Here is a 24,275-nt window from a genome sequence, read left to right on the forward strand (position 1 = left end):
TCTCTATCTCCCTCTCTCTGGTTTCTGACTATCCACTGTCCTCTAACATAAAGGCATAAAAAGTCCTTTAAAGTGATATCCATTCATCCGTTATCTGATGACGTTTGGTGTTACGAGGAAGACGAGGAGAACTCTTTATTCATTCATAACTTTTGTTTCATGTAAACACAGTACAGTCGTACAGAAGCCCTAAGCGGCCGTGTGTCCATACATTTAATTATTCCATTTTCTCTTGAGAAGTCATTCCAGTGGTGTTCTCTTCATAGCAGACTGATTTATCTCATTATCTCCACATAAGGTAACTTTTTTATCTTCTGACTATTGGATATTTTTCTGGCCATAAAGAAAACAAAAACAATCTGCTGCTGGCTCACTGTGACGGGCCAGACCTCAACATGCCATGCTGCCATTGGCCACACCGGAAGTTGAGCCTATTGCTGTTTGTTTTTTCCTTTTGCAGCTCGGGGGATTTAAGATACAAGATAACAAAACAACAACCAGAAATGACTCTTTATCACGAAAAAAACAAGTAAATAAAATGTGTGGCTGCACGTCCACCTCAGGCTTCCGTACACACGGCTCAATGAATAATTATATAGACCTATAATGAAGGATCAATAAAATGAAATGAGGCTGTTATTACACTCTGGGAGAGCTCGACATTATAAGAATAAACTTTTAAATGCATTTGAGTGACTTGATATTGGACTGAGCTTCTGTGTCAAACAGAGCATGCGCATTTTAAATATTCTTAAATGTACATCTACCTGTACAGAAACTTAAATACAACCCAAATCAAAACCTTCAGGTGTTCCATGAACCAGAGGGGGAAATCCTGGAGAACCATCAAACTGACGTGAACTCAAAGCAGGACCCGCCCACACAGGTGAGCATCCATCTGTGTACCTTTCCTGCAGGGCGTGGCTTCTTCTGTGTGTTAATACCTGCTCAGGTGAAAGACAGACACACAGATAAGACGGAAGCTCTGCACACACTGTAGGTGAAAGCATACATATTGAAAACATGATAAAGTCGTTGAGTTTGTCCTCGGAGAGCTCTCTCCCGCCGCTTGAGGACGATGTGGACTCGGTGTGCTCCGACGAGCTGCTCGGCTCTCAGTCCCGCCGCTGGCTGAATGAGCTCATGACCGGGGACCTGCCTCAGGAGAGCGGGGAGGTGAACACGGTGGGTCGGGACGGACTCTTCGTGGACTATCACTTTCCACTCGGGGAGCTGGAGATGAACTCCGGGGTGAAGTGGAGACGACCAAAGGTGAAGACACGATCATCTTCGACCTCATTTATATGATGCTTTTAAAGCAGCACCATACACCTTAATTATGTTTCATTAAATATCATAAAGAAGAGTTTCTAAAAGTCTATCTTACTGATTTACATACAGACAGACTGATGTTTATTCTGTAAGCGACATTTGACTCCTGTCCTGGTGCAGCTCAGACTAACTGAGGACTGTTTTAAAGTCAAGTTTTAAACCCCAAACACTGGAGCTAGAAGCATCTTTTACAGCTTCTCTTTGTACACTTTCATACTCACCTTTATTTAGATGTCAGCTTGCTTTTTACTCCAATATATCAGATGACTGAGCATTTTACAAAAGGTTACAGGAAAAGAAAAGAGAAACTATGGAGAGTAAAAGAACCCAACAGAAGATGATTGATATGAAATGAGTCTGAGAAGTTATAATCAGCTCACTAATAAATAATAACTCATAATTAACCTTCACACGTTCTTTCTTTCTTTCTGATAATTCTGTTGTATTTTATATCTGATAAAGAACTGAATGCACAACCTTTTTTAATCTGTAACATTTAGCAGAGCGGTGGAGAAGGGCTGCTCGATTATTGCAAAAATCCTCATCAGGATTATTCAGATTGATTTTGAGTTCACGGTTATTACACGTGGTTACTACACGAGTACACGCATCGAAACACTAACATCTTCAACACTTTGAGAAACAAGCAATAAGTGAAAATAAATAATTAATAGATGAATAAATATATATGAGAACTGAGGTGAGGGGTGCATATAGTTAACATTTAGATTTTACATTTAGATTTATTATTAAATATTTCTTCAACACTTAAACTTTGCAATTATTCATGTGTAAAACGAGCTAATGTGTTAATGCACAAGGGCTGTTCAAGTGAAAATGGAGTGATGGAATAAGCACGTCTTCTCTGAAAACTGTGGAAAGTGTGTTGACCTTCTGCAGAAAAATAACAACTTAAGAAATACAAATAAACTTGGTTTGTTTTTGAGGTAGTGGTGATGTACTCCTGAGGTCAAAACACTGCAGCACAGTCCTCGTTTTTAGCTCAAATATCTTGTTTTCACGATCGTGAGAAGCCTAAATTGTAATAGCACTTTAAACTCGATTAATAGCTCATCCCTACACCAGAGTTGTGTTGCTTCTTCTGACAGATGGATTGAAGTTGTTCCTGCTGCTCAGCTGTTGGAAAGTTTTATCTCATGATATATGACAGGTTGATTTATGAGGCGATCACGTGTTTGTCTTTCTCAATTTTTTAATGGACAATCTCCTAACATTATTTAACATTATTTATGTATTTATGTCACTCCTGAAATGTGATTTTGAATGCAGCTTATGCTGTTTTTATGTTTGTCTTTTGAGTGTGATTTGATTGGGATGAGAGGATCTCTGAGCTTGTAATGCAAGACAAATTTCTGTGCAAACAGACAATAAAGTGTTGTCTTATCTCATCTTATCCATGTAGAAAACTGGAAAACAAAATCGACAAATCGGAGTTATTTACGTTACGGCTGGTTAGAAATATCGATTCATCAATGCATTGCAATTATTATTTTCCCACTGTGGGTTCTGTGACTTCAGCTCAGGCACAAATGTGCACTTTTGTTTATTATTTGTTTATTAAAGATTAATGCAACAATAAAATACATGTTTGAGTCAGTTTGTTCTAAACCTTTACAAACAATGCTCGGTATTATTAAATCACTATCAAATCGAATTGTGACCTAAAGAATTGAAATTGAATTGTGAGGTTTTGGACAACACCCAGCTCGAATTAACGCCCCACCGACCAGTCTGACAGCCGATAATATCGACCGATATGAGCATATCCAGTGACTAACGATGTCGCTATCAGCTCTAAAAATCCCTCATCAGTCGGGACGATGTGGTAATAATAAATGTTTAAAGTAATGCTTTTTTTCTCTTCTTTAAAAACACAGATTTTTGTTTCTGCTGTTGATCACCGGTGGAGATAATTTACTCCACCGGTGAGAAAAACACTGAAGAGTTGAGAAAAACACTGAAACATATTGAATGTAATCTGTGATTCAGAGGAGAAGAAGAGTCAGTGAAGTATCGAGTTACAACAAAAACCCAAACCTCTACATTTGATCTAAGTTGGTTTAAGTCTCCTTTGTGACAAGTGAAAAACATGTCTGTTAGGTCGCTTAGAACGACTTCATCAAAGTGATCGCTCGGGAGAAATAAAGAGGATATGATGACGCTCGATAGTGAGCTCGTCAGAATCAGACAGAAGACACCGTCTGTGCTTCAGACAAACTCACAGCTGATCCCGTCTGATAATCCCGTATTTTTAAAGGTACACACACACAAAGGCCTTCAGGGCAGCAGGTCAGTACAGAGAGAGAACCTGTGTGACTGCAAGTTCAAGTTTACCATAAATAAACAGTCAGCCATCTTTCTCTTCTTCTTCTCCTCTTACAAATGTGGGCAGGAGTTATTTGGGAGAAGATCAAATCTGCTCCTGTGGTTACAGAGGACCTTTTGTTGAGTCGATATTTAACATATCAAAAGAAGTCATCTCTGCAGGAATTTAAAAAAAAAAAGAAGCAGATCCTCTGTGCAGAGCAGCCAAAGATCACACTTCTGTTTATGGAGGCGGCTGGCAGTCCAGGTTGTTATTTCTTATCGTCGTCTTATTAACTGAACTTCCCGGTGTTGTGGTTGAGTCATGTTAGAGCAGTTTTCAAAATAAATACATAAACCACGCCCCCAGAAACCAGCAGATAATGATTTGATCTTTATCAAACATTAACAGTACAATATGGAGCCGCTAATAAAAAACGAGATTAGAGGGATTTTATTGAGATAATAAAGCAACAGTTCAGTTTCATACATGCAGTGAGTGGTTGTTAAAGTGAGAACCCTGCGTCTAGTCTGAGTCTAAAAGTCAGTCAAAGACGTGGCTGCTGTGGGTTTGAAGAGGGCGTTTGACCTTCATGGTATGTTCACCTAGTTGAGACAAGAGGAAGCCTGCGGGCACGACAGAGCTGCAGGAACGCATGTTTAATAACCAGTTTGTCATAAGAGGGGGACAAGGCTTAACAAAAACAATAAACACCAAACGGAAGCAGCTCTGTCGGCTGCACATGGCGGAGCAAATCAGGTCAAAAAGTTGAGTACAACTTGAGACTGCACATCCACCAAGCTAAAAACACTGCTGTCTAACTACATCCTAAAGCCCTCAAAGGTTGTACAATTCACTTAGTAGTTCATAACGCTGTTGGATTTGACAAAAGTTGTTTTTATTACCCTTAGTTGAACAATATCTAGATGTTTCTGAGGTATGTATATCATAAATTGCGATGCAGCTGGCAGCATTGAACAGAGATGAAACATTATTCACCTTCCTGTCTACCTGTACTCCTTTAAAGGAACAGATACGGTGCCAAGTTCATATCACATCATCCTGATAGATGATCTTTGATAATTTGCAGTCACTCCCTTTGGCATTGTTCAGACATGCTCCTAATTCTGTTTAGTTCCCCTCTCCACCCCCTCTCTTTTTATTCCTCTCTCTTTTTTCTGTCCTCTTCCTCATCCTCTTTGTCTTCAACCAATTCTCTCTCTCTCTCCGTAGGAGCTGTGTTCGTCACCTCAGTTCATAGTAAATGGAGCTACACGCCTGGACGTCCGCCAGGGAAAGCTCAGTAAGTACACGCCTACTGTAGCAGTCTCACTTAAAACATGATTGTAAAAACATGATTATGTAACACATGAAGAGATTCCCATGAGACCGTGCAGTAGAACCTGGATTCTCTTCTGCACACAGAAACATTTCCAACACTTCTTTTCTGCATGTTTTTATTCTGTATAGGTGTAGACAGAAACATAGTAAACAATATAAAATGTTAAACCTTTAGTGATGCATTCACTTACAGTATTAAGACTCTGTTGCAGAGTAAGATTATAATACGGGTGAGTCTGAAGTGACAGCATTTTACAACACTTTGACGTGAGCTTTTAAAGGGGTCATATTCTGCTTTTTCTGGTTTTATATGCCCATTAGTGTGTTTTCCAAGTGTCCTGTGTGTGTCTAGGCACATCTATGTGCAAAAATTCAAAGTCACTGATCTAAGCCCATTGGCTTGTTGTGGCAAGCTCAACAGCTCATGTTTGCACGCCCGTTAACTTCTGTAGCACGCCCACGATATGCGGCAGCCTGCGGTAGCACAGTAGTGCTAAGGTGCTAATGTTTATGCTCCACTCGAGAGTCAGAAGTGAGCCGGTGCATGGAGCGGCAGTACATGAAAACAGACACTTTTTTTTAACTTAACTTATTGTGAACATAGAAGAATACCCGACCACATACTGGATATTCATGCTGCATTACCTGCATCACCTGCAGCCTCTGTTTTCATTAAGGGGCCAGATCTGCTTAATAATTTAGAAGAAAAATGAGTTGGACCAGACAAACTTAAATTTTCTAAATGTCAATATTTTACCCAGGTGCATTTGTGTTAAACATAGCTGGTGTGAAGAATCACCTCAATAATCAAGTATGTTCTGAAGGTGCAATTTGGAGATTTGGAAAAGAAGCTCAGTGTCACAATGCCGTGTGTCACCACTACATTCCACATATTGCAGTTGAAGACACCATTCCACATTATAGCTGACAGTCTGTTTACTATGGAAGCCCATTTCCGCCAGTTAAAAAAATAAAAATTGAAAATTTGGGCTTAATTGAGATTTTTTTTCTCGAAATTATGAGATAATAAAGTCATAATTTAAAAATTATGAGATAAAGATCAACATTTTCTCTTTGTTTATTGTGTCCCTTGCTCAAGTGGTTTATTCTGTGACTTCTGCTCCAGGGGTCTGTATGTACAGTCCTTGAATGTAGTCTTCAATGTGACCGCGATGCATCCTTGAATGAACATTTTTTTTACTTAAGTTTATTCTGACAATGCTCCAATGAATTCAAATAATTTCTGTTTAAAAATCAGGATCTTTATACTTTGTATCCTGAAGACCAGGTGGAGCACTGCTGCTCCTCCAAACAGTCCAGTGGCTGCACAGAGCAAACATCCTCTGTTTGATTTTCTAGACAGCTAACAAGAAGGAACAGGAAAGTTGATGCTCTCTCCGTGTGTGTGTGTGTGTGTGTGTGTGTGTGTGTGTGTGTGTTTGCATCCTGCAGAGAAGTTTAGGCTTGTCCACGTCATGTGATGAATGTACCTGATGTTTATGAGGCTTGAAGACAAATACCTGTTAAACCCAGTGTGGTCACGGGACTTTTTTATGACAGCCCATTGCACAATGACTAAAGGGAAACTGAGCGCTAAAGAGGATGCACCTGTTGAGTTATTCACAATGTGTGATATTCTGTATTATGATGTGCAGTCTGACCTTTGTGATAGTCTGACCTTCTTAATTCTTACGCAGGTCGTTCATACCATCTGCAGTCAGACTGTTCAACAGTACTACCACCTGACTCTAATAATGTTCTTCAAAATCAGTAATTCTACACACTGTGTGTGTTTTTTAATAAGAACTGTCCTCTGTCTTTTCATAAGTGAAGGTGTTTATAGTATAAGCGTAGTATTATTTTATCTCTATTGTAATTCTTGCTTTATTTAATTAATGTAAATATGTTTGTTTTTTTACTTTTTGCTATTTTTACTAATTATACTGCTGTTTTTGAGCTGTGAGTCTGTAACAAAGGAATTTCCCCCAATGGGGGATCAATAAAGTTTATCTTATCTTGTCTATTCAAACCTCTGCTCTCTGTAGATGACTGCTGGTTACTTTCTGCCATTGCGTCTCTCTCTGGTCATCGCTCACTCCTCAAGAAGGTCATGCCTCTTAATCAGAGCTTCCAGGAAGGATACAACGGCTGCTTCATCTTCAGGGTAAATTCTTGGATGCTAACCAACATGCTGTTGTTGGTGTCCTTCATAACTAAATACTTTATCTCCTGAAATTTCTTGTTTTATTTATGGTCATGTCCATGGATTAAATTAAATTAAATTAAATTAAATTAAAATAAAATAAAATAAAATAAAATAAAATAAAATAAAATAAAATAAAATAAAATAAAATAAAATAAAATAAAATAAAATAAAATGAATAAATATATGTTCTGGCCTTGACTTAAAATGTGACACAGTCCACACTGTCACTCGTTCTCTCTGTGTAGTTCTGGCAGTACGGTCAGTGGGAGGAGGTCAGGATAGACGACTTGTTGCCGACTCAAGACAACAATCTGCTCTACCTCAGCTCGCCAGAAAGACACGAGTTCTGGAGCGCACTGCTGGAGAAGGCCTACGCCAAGTAAGTCCTTTTTAATTAGGCGCCTAAAATCACAATTTAAAGTTAATCAAAAATAAAAATAAAATTCAGCCTGAAACTTGAGAATAATGTCACAGCATACATTGACACACTATCCTTACCTTTAAGTTAACAACATTGTCTGACTGCTCATCATTATAGTGAATAGTTTTAACTGATAACGTATCTACACTCCTGCACTTTAACATATATATCTTTGATTGCACAGTCACGAATGTGCACAGAGCTGGATAACCCCCTATATTGTTATTGCACATTTACCACTGTCATCACTGTTTTTGCAAACTTACATCTCTTACCTCCAGCAAGTATTTTTACATTCAGTTGACAAGCCTGAATAAATGTTGTATTTCATTTTTCTTTTCTTTTTTAAACCAGTAGGAATGTAAAGTTAAATCCTTAATGTATAAATCTCTTCTTATTTTTATATTCTAAGTGCTTATTTACTATGTATCTATTCTTATATTGTTTTATTTGCTTTGATAACCTGCTGCTGTAACACCACAATTTCCCACTTTTGGATCAATTAAGTAATTTTATTCTATTTTATTTTATTGGGTATGCAAACAGAGTGAACACTGGAACAGATGTACTCATGTGTGTCTCCATTAAATGTGAACATTTCTTTTTGATGTGTTGTCTCAGGCTGAAAGGGGGCTACAGAGCTCTGGACATGGGCTTCCCTCATGAGGCCATGGTTGATATGACAGGCGGGGTGGCTGAAGTTTTGACCATCTCCTCACTGTCTGTTGACCTGCCCGTCTTCCTCAAAAACCTGCTGGCTAAAGGAGCTCTCATCAACTGTGCAAACTGCCAGGTAACCTCAGGGGGTTGAAAAGTCACCTGACGATATTAAGATCAGGTTTTTTTTTTCCACAGAACCTCTAGGACTGAAGAAACAAACATGTTCCCATGGGAGGTGTCCTTGTAGATGATGAGTCAGGTGTGTCATTTGGCCTTTACTTTCTGTCCTGACTTTGAATAGAAGTTATTTTTTTCCTTCAGGGTCCATTGGAACAAAGGAATAGCCTCGGGATCATGTTCAGACATGCTTACTCCCTGACTGCAGTACAGAAGGTAAGTGTCCCAAACTGAAGGCGTGTTAACTGGAGGATTTTATTTGCAGACGTTAAACTGCAATTAAAGATGAATTTGTTTACTTCAGATACATGAGAACGCTTTAGTTTCTTTCTTCTCTTATATCTGTTTTTTTTTTGCTTCTCCTCTTTCCAGGTGGAGACGAAACACGGTCTCACATATTTGGTGAGAATCCTCAACCCCTGGGGCAACACGGAGTGGGAGGGGCCCTGGAGTGACCTGAACGGGTTTGTACATTTCTACACAAAGAAAGCAAGAAGTTCATGTGTTAAAGGATTTATTCACCAAATACTCTCATAACTGTTTGTGTGTGGTTTTGCATCTGTCTGTCTGCATGTGTCTCACTTCTTCTCTGTCTGTCTGCATGTGTCTCACCTCTTCTCTGTCTGTCTGCATGTGTCTCACCTCTTCTCTGTCTGTCTGCATGTGTCTCACTTCTTCTCTGTCTGTCTGCATGTGTCTCACTTCTTCTCTGTCTGTCTGCATGTGTCTCACCTCTTCTCTGTCTGTCTGCATGTGTCTCACCTCTTCTCTGTCTGTCTGCATGTGTCTCACTTCTTCTCTGTCTGTCTGCATGTGTCTCACTTCTTCTCTGTCTGTCTGCATGTTTCTCACCTCTTTTCTGTCTGTCTGCATGTGTCTCACCTCTTCTCTGTTTGTCTGCATGTGTCTTACCTCTTCTCTGTCTGTCTGCATGTGTCTCACCTCTTCTCTCTCTGTCTGCATGTGTCTCACCTCTCCTCTGTCTGTCTGTCTGCATGTGTCTTACCTCTTCTCTGTCTGTCTGCATGTGTCTCACCTCTTCCCTCTCTGTCTGCATGTGTCTCACTTCTCCTCTGTCTGTCTGCATGTTTCTCACCTCTTTTCTGTCTGTCTGCATGTGTCTTACCTCTTCTCTGTCTGTCTGTCTGCATGTGTCTTACCTCTTCTCTGTCTGTCTGCATGTGTCTCACCTCTTCCCTCTCTGTCTGCATGTGTCTCACCTCTTCCCTCTCTGTCTGCATGTGTCTCACCTCTCCTCTGTCTGTCTGCATGTGTCTCACCTCTCCTCTGTCTGTCTGTCTGCATGTGTCTCACCTCTTCCCTCTCTGTCTGCATGTGTCTCACCTCTTCTCTGTCTGTCTGCATGTGTCTCACCTCTCCTCTGTCTGTCTGTCTGCATGTGTCTTACCTCTCCTCTGTCTGTCTGCATGTGTCTCACCTCTTCTCTGTCTGTCTGTCTGTCTGCATGTGTCTCACCTCTCCTCTGTCTGTCTGCATGTGTCTCACCTCTTCTCTGTCTGTCTGCATGTGTCTCACCTCTTCTCTGTCTGTCTGCATGTGTCTCACCTCTTCTCTGTCTGTCTGCATGTGTCTCACCTCTCCTCTGTCTGTCTGCATGTGTCTCACCTCTCCTCTGTCTGTCTGTCTCTCGCTCAGCCCACAGTGGAACACGGTGAGCCTCGAGGAGCAGAAGAGACTGGAGCGAGTCAGCCGGGAGGACGGGGAGTTCTGGTGAGTTTGTAAAGTCATCCATCACTCCTGACTCCTGCAGACACTAAACAACAACACCTTGACAACATGTTGGCCCTGAACACAACATGTTGGCCCTGACCACAACATGTTGGCCCTGAACACAACATGTTGGCCCTGAACACAACATGTTGGCCCTGAACACAACATGTTGGCCCTGACCACAACATGTTGGCCCTGAACACAACATGTTGGCCCTGACCACAACATGTTGGCCCTGACCACAACATGAACCACGAGGCTAACAAGTCCGATCAGGCATACATTTTCTCACAAAGCAAGAAAAAAGAAGGCAGTGTGCGATTGTGAACGCAACACAAAACAACACAAACACAGCTGCTGAAAATGAATTCATTTTTTTAAGACTTCAGACTTCCCACATTTTTGCCGAACAGGCTTTTTATTCATCTCACCACTTTGTCTCTTCATCAGGATGTCGGTGTCAGACTTCAGACAGAACTTTGAGATCATGGAGGTGTGTCACCTGTCCGACACTCTGGGCAAACCCGGCTCCAAAGTGCAGCCATGGTCCTGCAAAATGCATCATGGGACCTGGGTGCCACAGGTCACAGCAGGCGGCTCTCCATCAGGAGGTGAGAATCAACATTTGTTTCATATAACTACAAGACTTTTTCATTATCAGTCTTTTGTCTAGTTAAAAATCAGCACGAGAGAAGTTTAGTTATGAAGAGCTGAATGAGAGAAGCCTTCTATATTCAAAACATTTAAAAAAAGTGTTTGATTTGATTTGAATTTTCAGTTTTGATCCCGGAACATTTCCTTCAAAGTGTCTACCAGCATTACGCTGTTTGTAAAATTCATGAAATATCTCCCTGTGAGCAAGCGCTCTTTTCTGTATGAGGGCGTGTTTGCACACGGCTTTGGGTCTTCAAAAAGGAAAACACAAAATGGCAACAAGAGAGCCACATTATAGCTGCAAACATTAATCTAGCTGTCTTTATCATTCCATTACAAATGTTATCTTAACACACTTTACAAAAGAGCAGGTCTAGACTTCACTCTGTCATATTATTTACAGAGACTTAACTTTAATCCATCATGAGCACTGAGCAACATTTAGCAAAGTTCCAGTGGAGAGGAATCACGTCCTTTAAGAGGCAGAGAGCTCGAGCACAGTGAGCTACTGTAGTGATGGTGAAACAGGAGGACGGATTATGTTAATTACAGAGGTTGAAGTTGAGCAGCTCTTAGATTAACTTTAATCTTTATCTGTGTGTGTGTGTGTGTGTGTGTGTGTGTGTGTGCGTGTGTGTGTATGGGACGCCGATTGTAAAGTTGTGCACACTACAAATAACAACATTTCTCCACATTTAGCCCTAAAAAAAACACTTTTTATTCACATTTAGAGAAATATTTGTGAACTTTGTCATATAGAAATGTTGTTGTTATGTTGTGTGTGTGTGTGTGTGTGTGTGTGTGTGTGTGTAGTGTGTGTGTGTAGTGTGGTGCGGTTGGACTTAACTTTAACCCTCCATGTTTCCAGGACGGTTCTGGCAGAACCCTCAGTTCTACTTCAACCTGTCGGAGGTCGACGGGGGCAAAGAAGACTCTGTGAAGACGTGCTCCTTTGTGCTCGCTCTGATGCAGAAACACCAGAGACGCAGGGGCACGAACCTGGCTATAGCTCTGCATATATACCCGGTACACACACACACACACACACACACACACACACACACACACACACACACACACACACAAGTTCTTGTACTTTATGTTATCTTTTACATTTTGTGCTTCTTCCACCAAATTAAAGAACTTGTGCTGACTGGTGTTGCTTCCTCTCCAGGCCCACAGTCAGAATACCTACCTGTCACCTGAGGACCTCAGCAGGCTCCGCCCGGTCCTCCTCTGCAAAAATTACTCCCCTCGCAGGGAAGTCGTCCTCCGCGGCTCCCTCCCACCCGGCCGCTACGTCATCATCCCTTCAACCTTCGAGCCCGACCAGCAGGGGGATTTCCTCCTCCGGGTGCTGACAGAGCAGGGGAATGATGCCACGTGAGTCCTGACACAGCTCATTGAGGTTCAGCTCAATGAAGAGAGAACTGGAACCAAACTGTTTGTATAGATGTCAGAGTTAAAGGTTTCTGGATGTAAATGTGATTCTAACACGTTTTGAATCCTTTTCGTTTTAAGTCCAGCGCACAGACCAATGTCACGAGACAACACTTCAACATCAGAGGTAGGAGACAAGTCGAACCAAGCACTGAATAAAAAATAAATCACAAATGACCCTTCAATTGTTTGATTAATATTCACTTCAGGCATACTGAGCTTCAGCGTTGTTAAAGCAAGAAACGTCTTAAATGTCTCAGAGCTCCTTTTTGTTTTTGACACTGAGTTTAGGTCTTCAAACCTGACAGTGGTCGGTGGAAATGAAATCAATGGTTCTTATCAACAGCTTTGTTCCAGCAGGCTTTCTGTGAAAGCCTGCTGGAACTGAAGAAAATTCAGAATCGTTCTCTGTAAAAGTCAGAAGAGTTTGTTGTGAAACATTCCCCGTGAAAGGCTCATAAGATGATGAAAACAATACGTGTCCCCATCAGGGTTAAAACCAAGTCTACGTCCTGTACATGGGCGCAAGACGGACTAAACATGGAGCCGCTTTTTAACATCTGTAAGAACATGAGGCCTCATGATGGGAGGGAATGACATTCAGCTCGTAGTGATACAATATAAAAAAAAGATTGTGCACAAGTCCCAAACCTTGAGTCCAGGTCGAGTCTGAAGTCTTTGAGGGACGAGTCCAAACCAAGTCTCAAGTCACATTTGTGTGTGAATTAAGTGCCACTCTCTGCTCTGCTATCGACGGGCTTCAGGGACGTCACAAAGTCTGCATCCATGTTTGATAAAGTCTGTGATCATTGTTGTGCAAATGTTTTCAAGAACTTGGATTTGTAGGAAGTAAGTTTTATGAGCCTGCTCCACAAACTCTGAGTGACTTGCACAATGTGTTTGTTTTCTCTGCGGAGAAGCGTTTTAAAACGATTGCCGCCTGAACAGGGACTTGAACCCTGGACCCTCAGATTAAAAGTCTGATGCTCTACCGACTGAGCTATCCAGGCTCTTGCTGTGGGCGTCCACATGCAGACTCTCTCTCTCTTTTCATCCATTATCTAATGAGAAAGAAAACATTTTAGGAATAAAAATCTGAAAAAAAGAAGATAAATGTTGTGTAACTTGAATGCTGGATTGCTCAATGTGAGTAGACCCTCCTGTCAGACCGGCTCCAACACACCCTGAGCTCAATAATTTGTGTTTTTTTGAACTTTCAATGGAATTTAAACAGAAGCCAATGTGCAATGCTGCGACACGACTTTGTGACCAAGGTGCTGAAATAGAAAAACAACACACAGTGATAATAAACCTGCTGGAGATAATATCAAAATATTCAGACTTAAGAGGTTTTCATTCAGAGATAGTGCTGATCTCTTCTTTTTTCTTTCTTGCAGCTTCAATATCCTCATTTGGCTGCTCTGCCTCCCCCCAAAACCACCAAAGAGCTGTTCAAGAAGCACTGCAACAAGGTGAGAGCTGCCTGCTACACAGCTGCTGTATATCCACACAAGGACTGGATCGACTTTAAAACCATTCAAATCATGTACAAAGTTAACAATGATCAGATACCGAACAGTATCCAAAGGTTTCTTGAGCAGAGGGACAGTTAACACAATCAGTAAGAAGAAACTACACTGTATTACAACGAAGGGTGTTCATTTATGGAACAGCTGCAGTGATGAAATGTAAACATGTAAAACATTAAGACAGTTTAAACACATTTTCAAGAATAACATATTTAACAAATATAAAGTTGAGCAGTCAATGGGGAAAATTTGAATCAATATGAGTTGTAAGGTCTGTACTGTCTACTAATGAATGTGTGTAATACATGATATCTGTTGCTTTTGTTACTTCGTTATCTGTATTATTCAACTTTATTTTTTGAAAGCTTAGTCTGGGATTAATTTATTAAGCTAAAAAGATAAAAGGCTGGATAAGTTATTTAACTTCATCCTACACCCTTTTTCCAACATGGACTGGTTAATAATCGAGCCACTACAGAAAGTGTGCTTTGATTGTGATGTATATTTTTTATTTTATTTTTAAAACATATTCGAAATTTAAAAAATAAATGAAATGAAATGAAACAACAGCTGGGTGAATTTAACACCCATATAAGTGTGTGAAGTTTGAACTGGGACCTCCTGTACAGAAAACAACCCAGATTAGATTGTTCTCAGAGTTTGACTGGAACTCCTCGGAGCGGCTGCTCTGATGTGGTTAACTCCACCCTTCTGCAGCTCTCTGCAGGTTGACTCAAATATGAAACATGAAATATAATAGATCTGAGTTGCGACCACAAACTGCCTGAGCTGAGTCTGTGTTTTTGGATGTTCTTGCATTAAGAGGAATGTCTGTGTGTGTGATATCGTCTCTTACATAACTTGTGTTTGTTTCCTGCTCTGTGTCATCAGAAGGGATTTTGTAAACCAGTGCACCTCTACAACCTGCTGACGGAGGCCATACAGGGAGGAGGTCAGTGATGTTTGTCTGTCTGCTCTCATGAAGGGATAACACACACTTGTTCTGACTTGTTGGGATCAACACAAGATTATTTCCAAATGTTTAAATATTCAGCAATTAGTGGACTCATTCATGAGGGTCTTTTTTGTGTGTACAAAGTAAGAGCCTCTCTCAGACCACTCCCCTACCCCCCCTCTCCCTGCACACTTATGACAATGCAGTGGAGGGTCGGTCACACTGTATGAGTGAGCGCGTCCAAAACCTCAGTGTTGAGTTTGAAGGGACCGGTTTGAGAAAAGGTCCAGCATCTCTGTGCCCAGGGTTTCAAAATCATCTCAACATTTTACATGTGAAGGATGTCATGTCCTCTGCAAAAGCTGTCCAATGTGTGTTGTATGTTTTTCCTCGGGGTCAATATATTTAATCCATCCACCCACGGTTATCTCTGCTCAAAACCTACACCCTCAAATTTGCAGTGAATGCAAATGTCTTGACTTTAGAAACTCTAATCTCAGTGTCACAGACAGATTTAAACCAGCCACTGATCTCCTTTTGTGGGGAACATGGGGATCTCTCCTTTAAAGAAGCAGAGACGGGTTCTCACAGAAATAACAAAGAAAGAAAAGACATTTGTTGTTGTTTTCATGTCTTGTGTGAAGCACTTTGAATTGTTGAAATGTGCTATATAATAAACGTGCCTATTGTTCTGTGAGTAGGCATCATTAGAGAACCTGGTTTGTCAGAGAATCTCGATTCACGAGCGTGATAAGCTGCTTCAGTATGTCAAAGAAAAACCAGTTTGGTTTGTGGTGATTGTTTAAATTATGAGCTTTCTACAATGTTTAGAATTTGGACTGCAGTACCCATTTTAACCACTAGGTGTCAGAGGTACATGCTGCTCCTTTACATGATGTTTGCAGGTCACAACACTTCATTGTCATCTAATGTGTTTACCTTTGTTAACACCTCACTGTTACATCCTGCTGTGAAGCCGTCTGTTAGGACGTGGTGACAGATTCAGTTTAGAGTTTCAAGGAAACAGGAAGTAGACCGAGTGCTGCGACAAGAAGAAGGGTAAAGATTGCATTGCTTTCCTGTCAACAAAAACAGACCGAGCACACAGGGATCCACAATGACCTCTACTGAGAGAGACTATTTAAGGTTCATTAGCATGACAAAATCAATATTCATGATACTGCCTGAGAGAGCTACAGCATGGCTCAGACTAAACTCTGAAATAGAGAAACAGCCTGATGCTTTACTTCCACTAAATAACATCATCATCAATCAGGATTTAACATCAGAGTGAAATTTATTCTGCATTTTTTTGTTTGTTTTTTGGGGTCAAAATGTCCGCTGATCATCGAACATGTTTTTTTTCTTCAGTGTTGGCCGGCAGTGAGAAGAACTTGGCTCTGGAGCATTGCAAAAGCATGGTGGTCCTCATGGATGTATCCTTTGAAAAGTGATCAAACTCACAGCTTCTAAGGATTAAAAAACAAACTTTCACACCTTTTAAAAAAAAAGAAAGGATCAGCATGTACATGTGTTATCCTCTTTTAAATGTTTCTCTCATTGAGCATGTTAATGTTCTGGCTGTTTGATAATGATAGTCATTATTTTCTCTCATCAGAGCCTGGATAGCTCAGTCGGTAGAGCATCAGACTTTTAATCTGAGGGTCCAGGGTTCAAGTCCCTGTTCAGGCGGCAATCGTTTTAAAACGCTTCTCCGCAGAGAAAACAAACACATTGTGCAAGTCACTCAGAGTTTGTGGAGCAGCCTCATGAAACTTACTTCCTATAAATCCAAGTGCTTGAAAACATTTGCACAACAATGATCACAGACTTTATCAAACATGGATGCAGACTTTGTGACGTCCCTGAAGCCCGTCGATAGCAGAGCAGAGAGTGGCACTTAATTCACACACAAATGTGACTTGAGACTTGGTTTGGACTCGTCCCTCAAAGACTTCAGACTCGACCTGGACTCAAGGTTTGGGACTTGTGCACAATCTTTTTTTTATATTGTATCACTACGAGCTGAATGTCATTCCCTCCCATCATGAGGCCTCATGTTCTTACAGATGTTAAAAAGCGGCTCCATGTTTAGTCCGTCTTGCGCCCATGTACAGGACGTAGACTTGGTTTTAACCCTGATGGGGACACGTATTGTTTTAAGCTTCCTCTCTGATTGAAGAGAAGAAAACATTTATCAGCTGCTGAAGTTCAGTCACTGAATGCTTCTCTGGACTGTGCTGTAATGCTCCAAACATTTCTGGAAAACTCTCCTGAAGATGATTACTCAGTGAAGTTCCACATAGAGTAACTTATAAACTGAATACCCTCTTACCATACTCAGCATGTGTTGTTGCTTTGGCAATTATTTACATCATGACTCTCCACTAGTTTTCAATTTTGCAGCTGCTTTACTTTGTGAATTAGATTGTACTGGTGTCCTACTATCATCCCATGAAACACTGTGACATCATCAGTGTTCGATGCAAAACCTCTCCCTTCTGACTTTCAGTCATTCTTTCTTTCTTGACGACTGTAGTATACAACACAGTCAGTGACTCATCTTGAACAGCTGATAAACATTTTCTTCTCTTCAATCAGAGAGGAAGCTTAAAACAACCACCACCTGAACAGGGACTTGAACCCTGGACCCTCAGATTAAAAGTCTGATGCTCTACCGACTGAGCTATCCAGGCTCTGATCAAAGAGTTTTACGATCATTTTTTTCACTTAAATCGACGTCTTTGGTGTGAAAAAACCCAAAGCCCTTAAAAGCTTGATTGAAGTTTCACTTATTTTTGACATTTTAATCCTGTCACTGCATTTAGTGCAGGAAAGAGAAGAAGACCACATCAGCAGAAACGCTGTCACAGGGAGACCTGAAGTTTTCATACGAGCTGAATCATAGTTTTCTGCCATGTTCATAGATTAGAGTGAATACGACATATTGATTGTTGCATGAAGCATTTCTTGAGCAGTGTGTTGCCTCTGTCTTTAAGATGACGTTTGTTTTGATTGGTCGGGTTAGTTTTCTTTGACTTCAGTGTTTTCAGAGCCTGGACATCGCTCAGCTGGACTGGCTGGAGTTTCAGGGACTGTGGGACAAGATCAGGAGGTGGACGGTGAGCCTGAAGACGCACAGACTTACAAAACATAAACACAACACTAGTTTCCACACAGAGGTTTTACTGCATGTCTGAAAAAAATCTGATCAGATGAGAGCACACTGCTTGAAAAACTGCATTTATCTATAACATAACGTGCCAGAGATCCAAGAAAATACTTACATAAATCTGCATTGAAGACATAATTGAACTATCGAATAGTTTGTCCTTTTGATTTCATCATGGTTTTAGTAACTCCACTTGGCCGAACAACTTTTAATTATTGTGCAGGATAAAATTTAAAAAACTCCAGTTGCATATTTAATATTCATGTTTCTGACAATGTGGCTTTAATCAATACGAGCACCATCTTCAAATGCACCACAACACTCTGTAATGAGACACTCTGCAAACTGTCCTTGAACGCACAGTTTGATGATGTCATCTCTCCTCAGGATATCTTCCTGGTGTTCGACAAAAACAAAACTAAGAACCTGGAGTACCCGGAGGTCGCCCCCGCTCTGAGGGCAGCAGGTAGGACTGAAGACACAGTCACATACACACACACACACCTACTCTCCTCTGTCGCCCCCCGGTGGTGGAATTAATCACCACAATGAACTCCATTCGATCAGCAGAGTCCCGATAAAGACTTTCACAAACTTCTACACAATGAATGAGGTTGATGCGTCTGACGGTGATGGTGATGTTGATATCATGAGGCTAATGGAAATGTTGTTGTTCATTTTAATAATCATGATGATGATGAAACAGTCCAGGGTGTTCCCCTCCTCTCACCCAATGACAGCTGGGATCGTCTCCAAGCCCCCGCCGACCCCTGATGGGTAAAAAGCGGTCAAAGATAACGGATGGATGGATGATTATGATGACAGAAAGTGGCAGTTGTTGATTTTTATTTTTTTTTCTGGCTATCATCACAGATCCAACTTGAAGCTAATTTTGTCAAACTTTCTTGCGTTGATTCCTCGTTTTTAGATCCGTATTTGTGTTGTTCTTACTCTCAGATGAGCGTCTGCTAAATTAAATCTTTACATAAAGAGAGATATCACACGTGTCAAACTTTCTCAGCTGCATCAGGACATGTGTAACTCTTTCATTCAGATTTGTAGACTTTAGGATCCACATTTGCCATAGACATATCTTACCAGCAGAGGGAGCCAAGACCCTTTTTTTGTTTTTTACCTCTTCCTCTTTTCCCTTTGACATACTGTACTTCATATTTACTCAGACTTACTCAAATGTTGGTACAGTGATACATATAACCAAACCATCAGATAAAGAATCTTTTTCTTAAAGTCATAACATTTGAATGAACAGTTTTTGATTTATTCTTGTTCTTATAAAACAGCATCAGAGAATATCTAACAACTCTGTAACTCATAGTTGCTTCTGTGTTTAAAAATAAATCCTTCACTGTGACTCAGACTTTGGTTTGGATTCAGATTCTCCTTCAACTGAGACAACTTTGCGTCAGACTTCACTACAATTTGTACAAATGTTGGATAACTGTGCGGCCATCTGTCATGAGGAGTCAGTTAGTGAAAGTCTTTATTGGTTTAGTGTCATTTTAAAACGCTTTCAATTAAATAATCTGGTTTAGACTCATCACATCCATCCATTCTCTAAACCACTTTTCCCATTGGGCGAGAGGGGGGGTTACACCCTGGACTGGTCACCTGTCAATCACAGGGCTGACATATACAGACAGACAGACATTCACACCTACGGGCAATTCAGAGTCATCAGTTAACCTAACGAGCATGTGTTTGGACTGTGGGAGGAAGCTGGAGTACCCGGAGAGAACCCACGCTGAAGCACTGTGAGGCATCAGCGCTAACCACAGCATCACAGCCCCGTGAGGTTCATCCCAAATAAAAAAACTGAACTTGGAAACATACTTTGGATGCAGAGGTCCAACTTTTCGACCCTGATTCTTTTGCTTTGGATGTTGGTATTGACCATTAAAGACAAGCGCTCGGCTACGAGTGTTAACTTAGTTTGTGAATGAGGTTTTATTTAATGTTGCAGTGCTTAAGCTACCTTTGAAACATTTGAAATATTGGCTTTCAGAACAGACAAACAAAATGTGTTGTGCGGTCTTTTTAAAAAACCTCCCCAACAACCAACACTGTAGGACCTTCTTTCTGTCTACACATCAATCCAGATGTTGGACCAGGCAGCTGCTGATGCTCCGTGTAGTAGGACACACATAGAGATTAAAATGATAACATATTAAAATACTGATGCAGGATTGGCTCTGTGATCGATGATACCTAGATGAGTAAATATTGAGTCAGATCTGAATTTCCCTGCAGGAGTGTGAATGTGAAAGTGTGAGGTCCAGTTGTTCATCTCACAGTTTTGTCTCTGTGCTGCAGGCATCATGGTGGATGAACTGGTGATGCAGCTGGTCGGACTGAGATACACAGAGCCAGACATGACCATCAGTTACCCCGGCTTCCTCTACCTGGTCATGAAACTGGAGAGCATGATCCGTAAGAGAGGGACACAGGGACACGGGGACACGGGGAGGGGGAAAAAGACAAAGGGAACATTGTGACCGGAGTTTCAAAACACAGAGGAGCTGACGGCTACAAATCAGAAACCATCACATTTTTAAAATAAATGAATTCTCACATATCTCGCTGGTCATTATCACTACAAGGTCGACATGTTCACCGTGTTCTAGTGGGGAGTTTATATCTACAATAAGGATGTGATGCAAAGACGTTGTGGAGTGGAAGGCAGATATAAGAGGCAGAATATGAAAAGAGAGACGTATATATAACACGCTACAGAAAACAGCAGAGGTGACTTTTAAGACAGCGTGTTAGGCCATGTTAAAGAAAAAACTCAAATGTAGAGATTAAAGTCGTAATTTTACGATATTCAATTCTTTTAATTGGGTTGTGGTTAAGATTGTTATTCTGAAAGGTTGTGTCAGAAGCCACCCTCCTGTGCCTGATGAACGGAGAACCCTCAAAGCCACAAAAGAGACAATTTCCTCCATGTCAGTGTGGTAAATTCCTCCAGGAAAAGCCCTCAGTTTCTTTCTGATATTCATGATGTGTCAGCAGATTTGTCAAAAGATCTTCCTCTTTGTTAACTAAAGTGTAACTTCACAAGACGCTCCACATTCCTAATTTTTCTTCTCTTCTGATATAACTGTAGACTAAAACAACGACTTTATTCTTGTAAATTTACAACTTTCATCTCCAATTCTCAGATTTTTTCCCGTCTTAATGTGGCCCGAATACTCCGTCCTAGACATTTGATTTGAAGACAATGCAGGGATATTTCCAAATAACAAGAAAAGAGTCTTGCTTGTATCAGAATATGTCTCTAAACAGGACAGCTGTGAGATGATGATGCTGCTGTCAAATGAAGAGTCTGTATGTAGATCCCTAAAGGTAAACTAACCGTCAGACGAGTTTAAACAAAGCTGTTCATGTGTTGAACAATCTGCTCGATTACAAGGTTTGAGCTTCTTCAGCAAAAGAAAAGTGGGACTCACAACAACGCGTGTTGATGACAGTTCTGGGAAAGAAATTAAATAAGTCACTTCTAAAGAATTTTGTAGTTTAAAAAAAACACAGATCAGATGTTCCTTCAGCACCAGCGTCCTCATCTGAGGTAGTTTGTGATGCTGAAACTATCTTAGCTTGGGCTTCACTTGAAATGAAGACTTGCTACAAAGCGGTGCCACAAACATTGGAGTAAGCATCCTTTAACTGTGAGTAGAGGCGATGTTAAGGACAGGGATACATGTTGTGTTTGATTTGACTGAGAGGATAATCGGTACTTATTATTTTAGCCGAAGAATTTCTGCAAGAAATGCTGTGCAGAGAGTCTGAGGCTAATCATTCACAATGCATCCTGGTACATGTAGGCACTGCCTGAACCACTCAGTAGTCTCTTTCATTACAACAAGCAATGTGGAATTCATGCATTAAATTAACTACAGTTCAGTTTCTTTGTACACTGTATATGTGACTTCATGAGAGGGAGTCAACTCTCCTTGATTTTACTGGAAATGAATTAAACTTTATCATCAACTTAGATTAGATTTAAAGAGACCTTATAAAGTTTAATTTGGATTAACATCATGAAAAAATGTTTAAAGTCTCCTCAAAAAAATCAAACTCACCCTGACACGGTGAACTTTGGTGCTTCATGCAGGACAGAAAACAAACTGTTATCTTCCATCACAGTTGAAATGTTTCTCATTTTTCATGTTTTTTTTGCGTCCTCTCCTACAGACACATTTCAAGCGTACGACATGGTGGGGATGGGAACAGTGACCATCAGCTACAAACAGGTGAGAACACTGATGTATATCTGAAGAGAAGCAACAACTCACCTCTCATCATCTGAAACTTCTACACACATGCACTCCTGAAAATCGACAGAAAATTGCACCTCACAGCGGTGTTATGACAACAATATCCACCATCTCAGTTTGACATTATTACAAATCAAACATGAAATTTATTCATATGAAGGTTAGTATTTTAATATTTCCTGTCCTCTGATTGGTTGCAGTGGCTCCACATGACCATGTACAACTGACAACTGGATCCTGCAGAAGATTCATCAGGATTTTACTTTGTTCTTTTCTTTTCTGCTTTTAATGTTTGATTCTAACGTGTAGTTTGAATGTTTTTAGATGTACAGTGTCGATTAATTTACAGAAACATGACGCAAGCAAACACAGCAGGTCCTCCAAGCGAGCAGCCCGGGTTCAAATCCCACCTGTGGCTCCTTTCCCGCATGACATTCTCCACTCTCTCTCTCTCCCCGATTTGTGACTCAGTTAATGAACCATTTCATTTTCTCCGTTGAGCATTTTGCTTATTTTGTTAATTTTCTTCAGACAGTGAAACGACAGATGAATGATTTCAAACAGGAAATGATGCTTTCATCCTGCTGGGTGGATGCCTTACTCATGATTGTAAAAAAAAAATGTATATAAAGTGTATTTTGCATCCTTTTCTTCTGTTAGTCTCTAAATCAGTCTGAATAAAGCAGATAGAAAAGACGTGAAAAATCTTTGAGTCGTCTCTTTCCAAACACCAAACGTTCTGTGTGATGTTTTTTTAAAAGAAAGAAAAGTTCAGAGGTGTTTAATAAACTGTATTTATTTGATTTAATTCATGCTCAGTCATTTAAGAAATAAAGGAATTGGCCTTCTGGATTTGTAATGGTAGAAGTGACTCAGGGTATGAATGTGTGTGTGAAGAAGGAGAAAGGCATGCTGGGTAAAGTGTTTTGAGAGGTCTGAAGTCTAGAAAAGTCCATGAAAAGTGCTTTCCATGTTCACAGCACTTTTGTACGGTGGCTGGGAAGTGCCAAAACAAAAGTCAAAGTGTGAAACACTAACAAAGCTTGAGACAAATTTACACTTTGGAAAACATTTGAGAGATGACCTTAAGTTCTCTGCTGACGTCTGGAATGTGTAAATATCCGTCCTCTAGCATCATTTAAAGTGAGAACAGTCGGATGTAAATACAGCATGTGTGTGTGTGTGTGTGTGTGTGTGTGTGTGTGTGTGTGTGTGTGTGATCTGTGATCTGGAGGCTATAGCATTAGCATTGTGATGTAAAGAGCTTATAGCGCCAGCCTAAATACCCAGGTGCATGACATCACATTAACTTGGCTCCGCCCCCTCCCTACCTGAAGACAACCTGTATGGTGTGAGAGAGAGAGCAGCCAGCAGGAGGAGCGCTGACACAGTCACAGGTCGTCACAACTGAAACTTGATTATTTGAATGTGACCGTGCAGAGTTAACATCGAACACTTCTTACTCTGTCATCGACATTCATCGTTGTATTAAAAGGAATTGTTATTGCTGACACTGTCTGTAAGATTACGTAGAAATGTTGTTTAATATGAAATGCAAAAACAGCCACATTGTCTCTCTCACACACACACACACACACACACACACACACACACTCACACACTGATTGTGTTTATGTGTCATTCACGTCATCATCCCTCTTTGTTCAGCTGCTCTTTAAAAAAAACACAAAAACAGTCCATTCATAAGTGTCTCTCTCTCCTGCTGGTGAGCTCAGACTCTCAGACTGTAGTTATGACTCAGCTGCTCTGACCAATCACAGAGCCGGTAGGAGCAGACCCCCACTGTAAGACTACTTGCTACAGTCTACATGCTGGTGACACTAATCGAGCACGGCAGCCTGACCTACTTCTGAAGGTAGAGACGCAAGACCCCCCCACCCCAACCCCCAAGAGATAGTTTCTGTTTCCCCTCCGTATATGAAGCATGGACAGAGAAACACCTCGTCTCAAGTGAAGCAGAAACGATTCAGAGCTCCACTTGATTATAAAAGTTTGGGTTGAGATGTAAAGAAAAA

General features: G+C 40.7%; 1 protein-coding gene and 3 non-coding genes across 4 annotated transcripts; 2 read left to right on the top strand and 2 right to left on the bottom strand.

Moving 5' to 3' along the window:
- The first annotated feature begins 949 nt into the window (after window positions 1-949).
- Window positions 950-22,935, top strand: zgc:85932 (uncharacterized protein LOC405875 homolog). The gene is made up of 20 exons (XM_020655065.3): window positions 950-1,272; window positions 4,892-4,961; window positions 7,045-7,163; window positions 7,451-7,584; window positions 8,248-8,419; window positions 8,608-8,679; window positions 8,836-8,927; window positions 10,120-10,194; window positions 10,645-10,805; window positions 11,717-11,874; window positions 12,023-12,231; window positions 12,370-12,415; window positions 13,686-13,760; window positions 14,709-14,769; window positions 16,144-16,208; window positions 17,826-17,894; window positions 18,332-18,410; window positions 20,276-20,392; window positions 22,157-22,215; window positions 22,440-22,935. Exons 1-20 carry the CDS (start codon window positions 1,024-1,026, stop codon window positions 22,464-22,466), a joined length of 2,109 nt encoding a protein of 702 aa, XP_020510721.1. The 5' UTR covers window positions 950-1,023; the 3' UTR covers window positions 22,467-22,935.
- On the bottom strand, window positions 13,226-13,298 carry trnak-uuu (transfer RNA lysine (anticodon UUU)). The gene has a single exon. It is a non-coding gene; the product is annotated as a tRNA-Lys (tRNA).
- On the top strand, window positions 16,392-16,464 carry trnak-uuu (transfer RNA lysine (anticodon UUU)). Its single transcript has one exon. It is a non-coding gene; the product is annotated as a tRNA-Lys (tRNA).
- Window positions 17,396-17,468, bottom strand: trnak-uuu (transfer RNA lysine (anticodon UUU)). The gene has a single exon. It is a non-coding gene; the product is annotated as a tRNA-Lys (tRNA).
- Window positions 22,936-24,275: the final 1,340 nt, after the last annotated feature.

The sequence above is a fragment of the Labrus bergylta genome, chromosome 11, assembly GCF_963930695.1.
Source record: "Labrus bergylta chromosome 11, fLabBer1.1, whole genome shotgun sequence".
Lineage (NCBI taxonomy): Eukaryota > Metazoa > Chordata > Actinopteri > Labriformes > Labridae > Labrus > Labrus bergylta.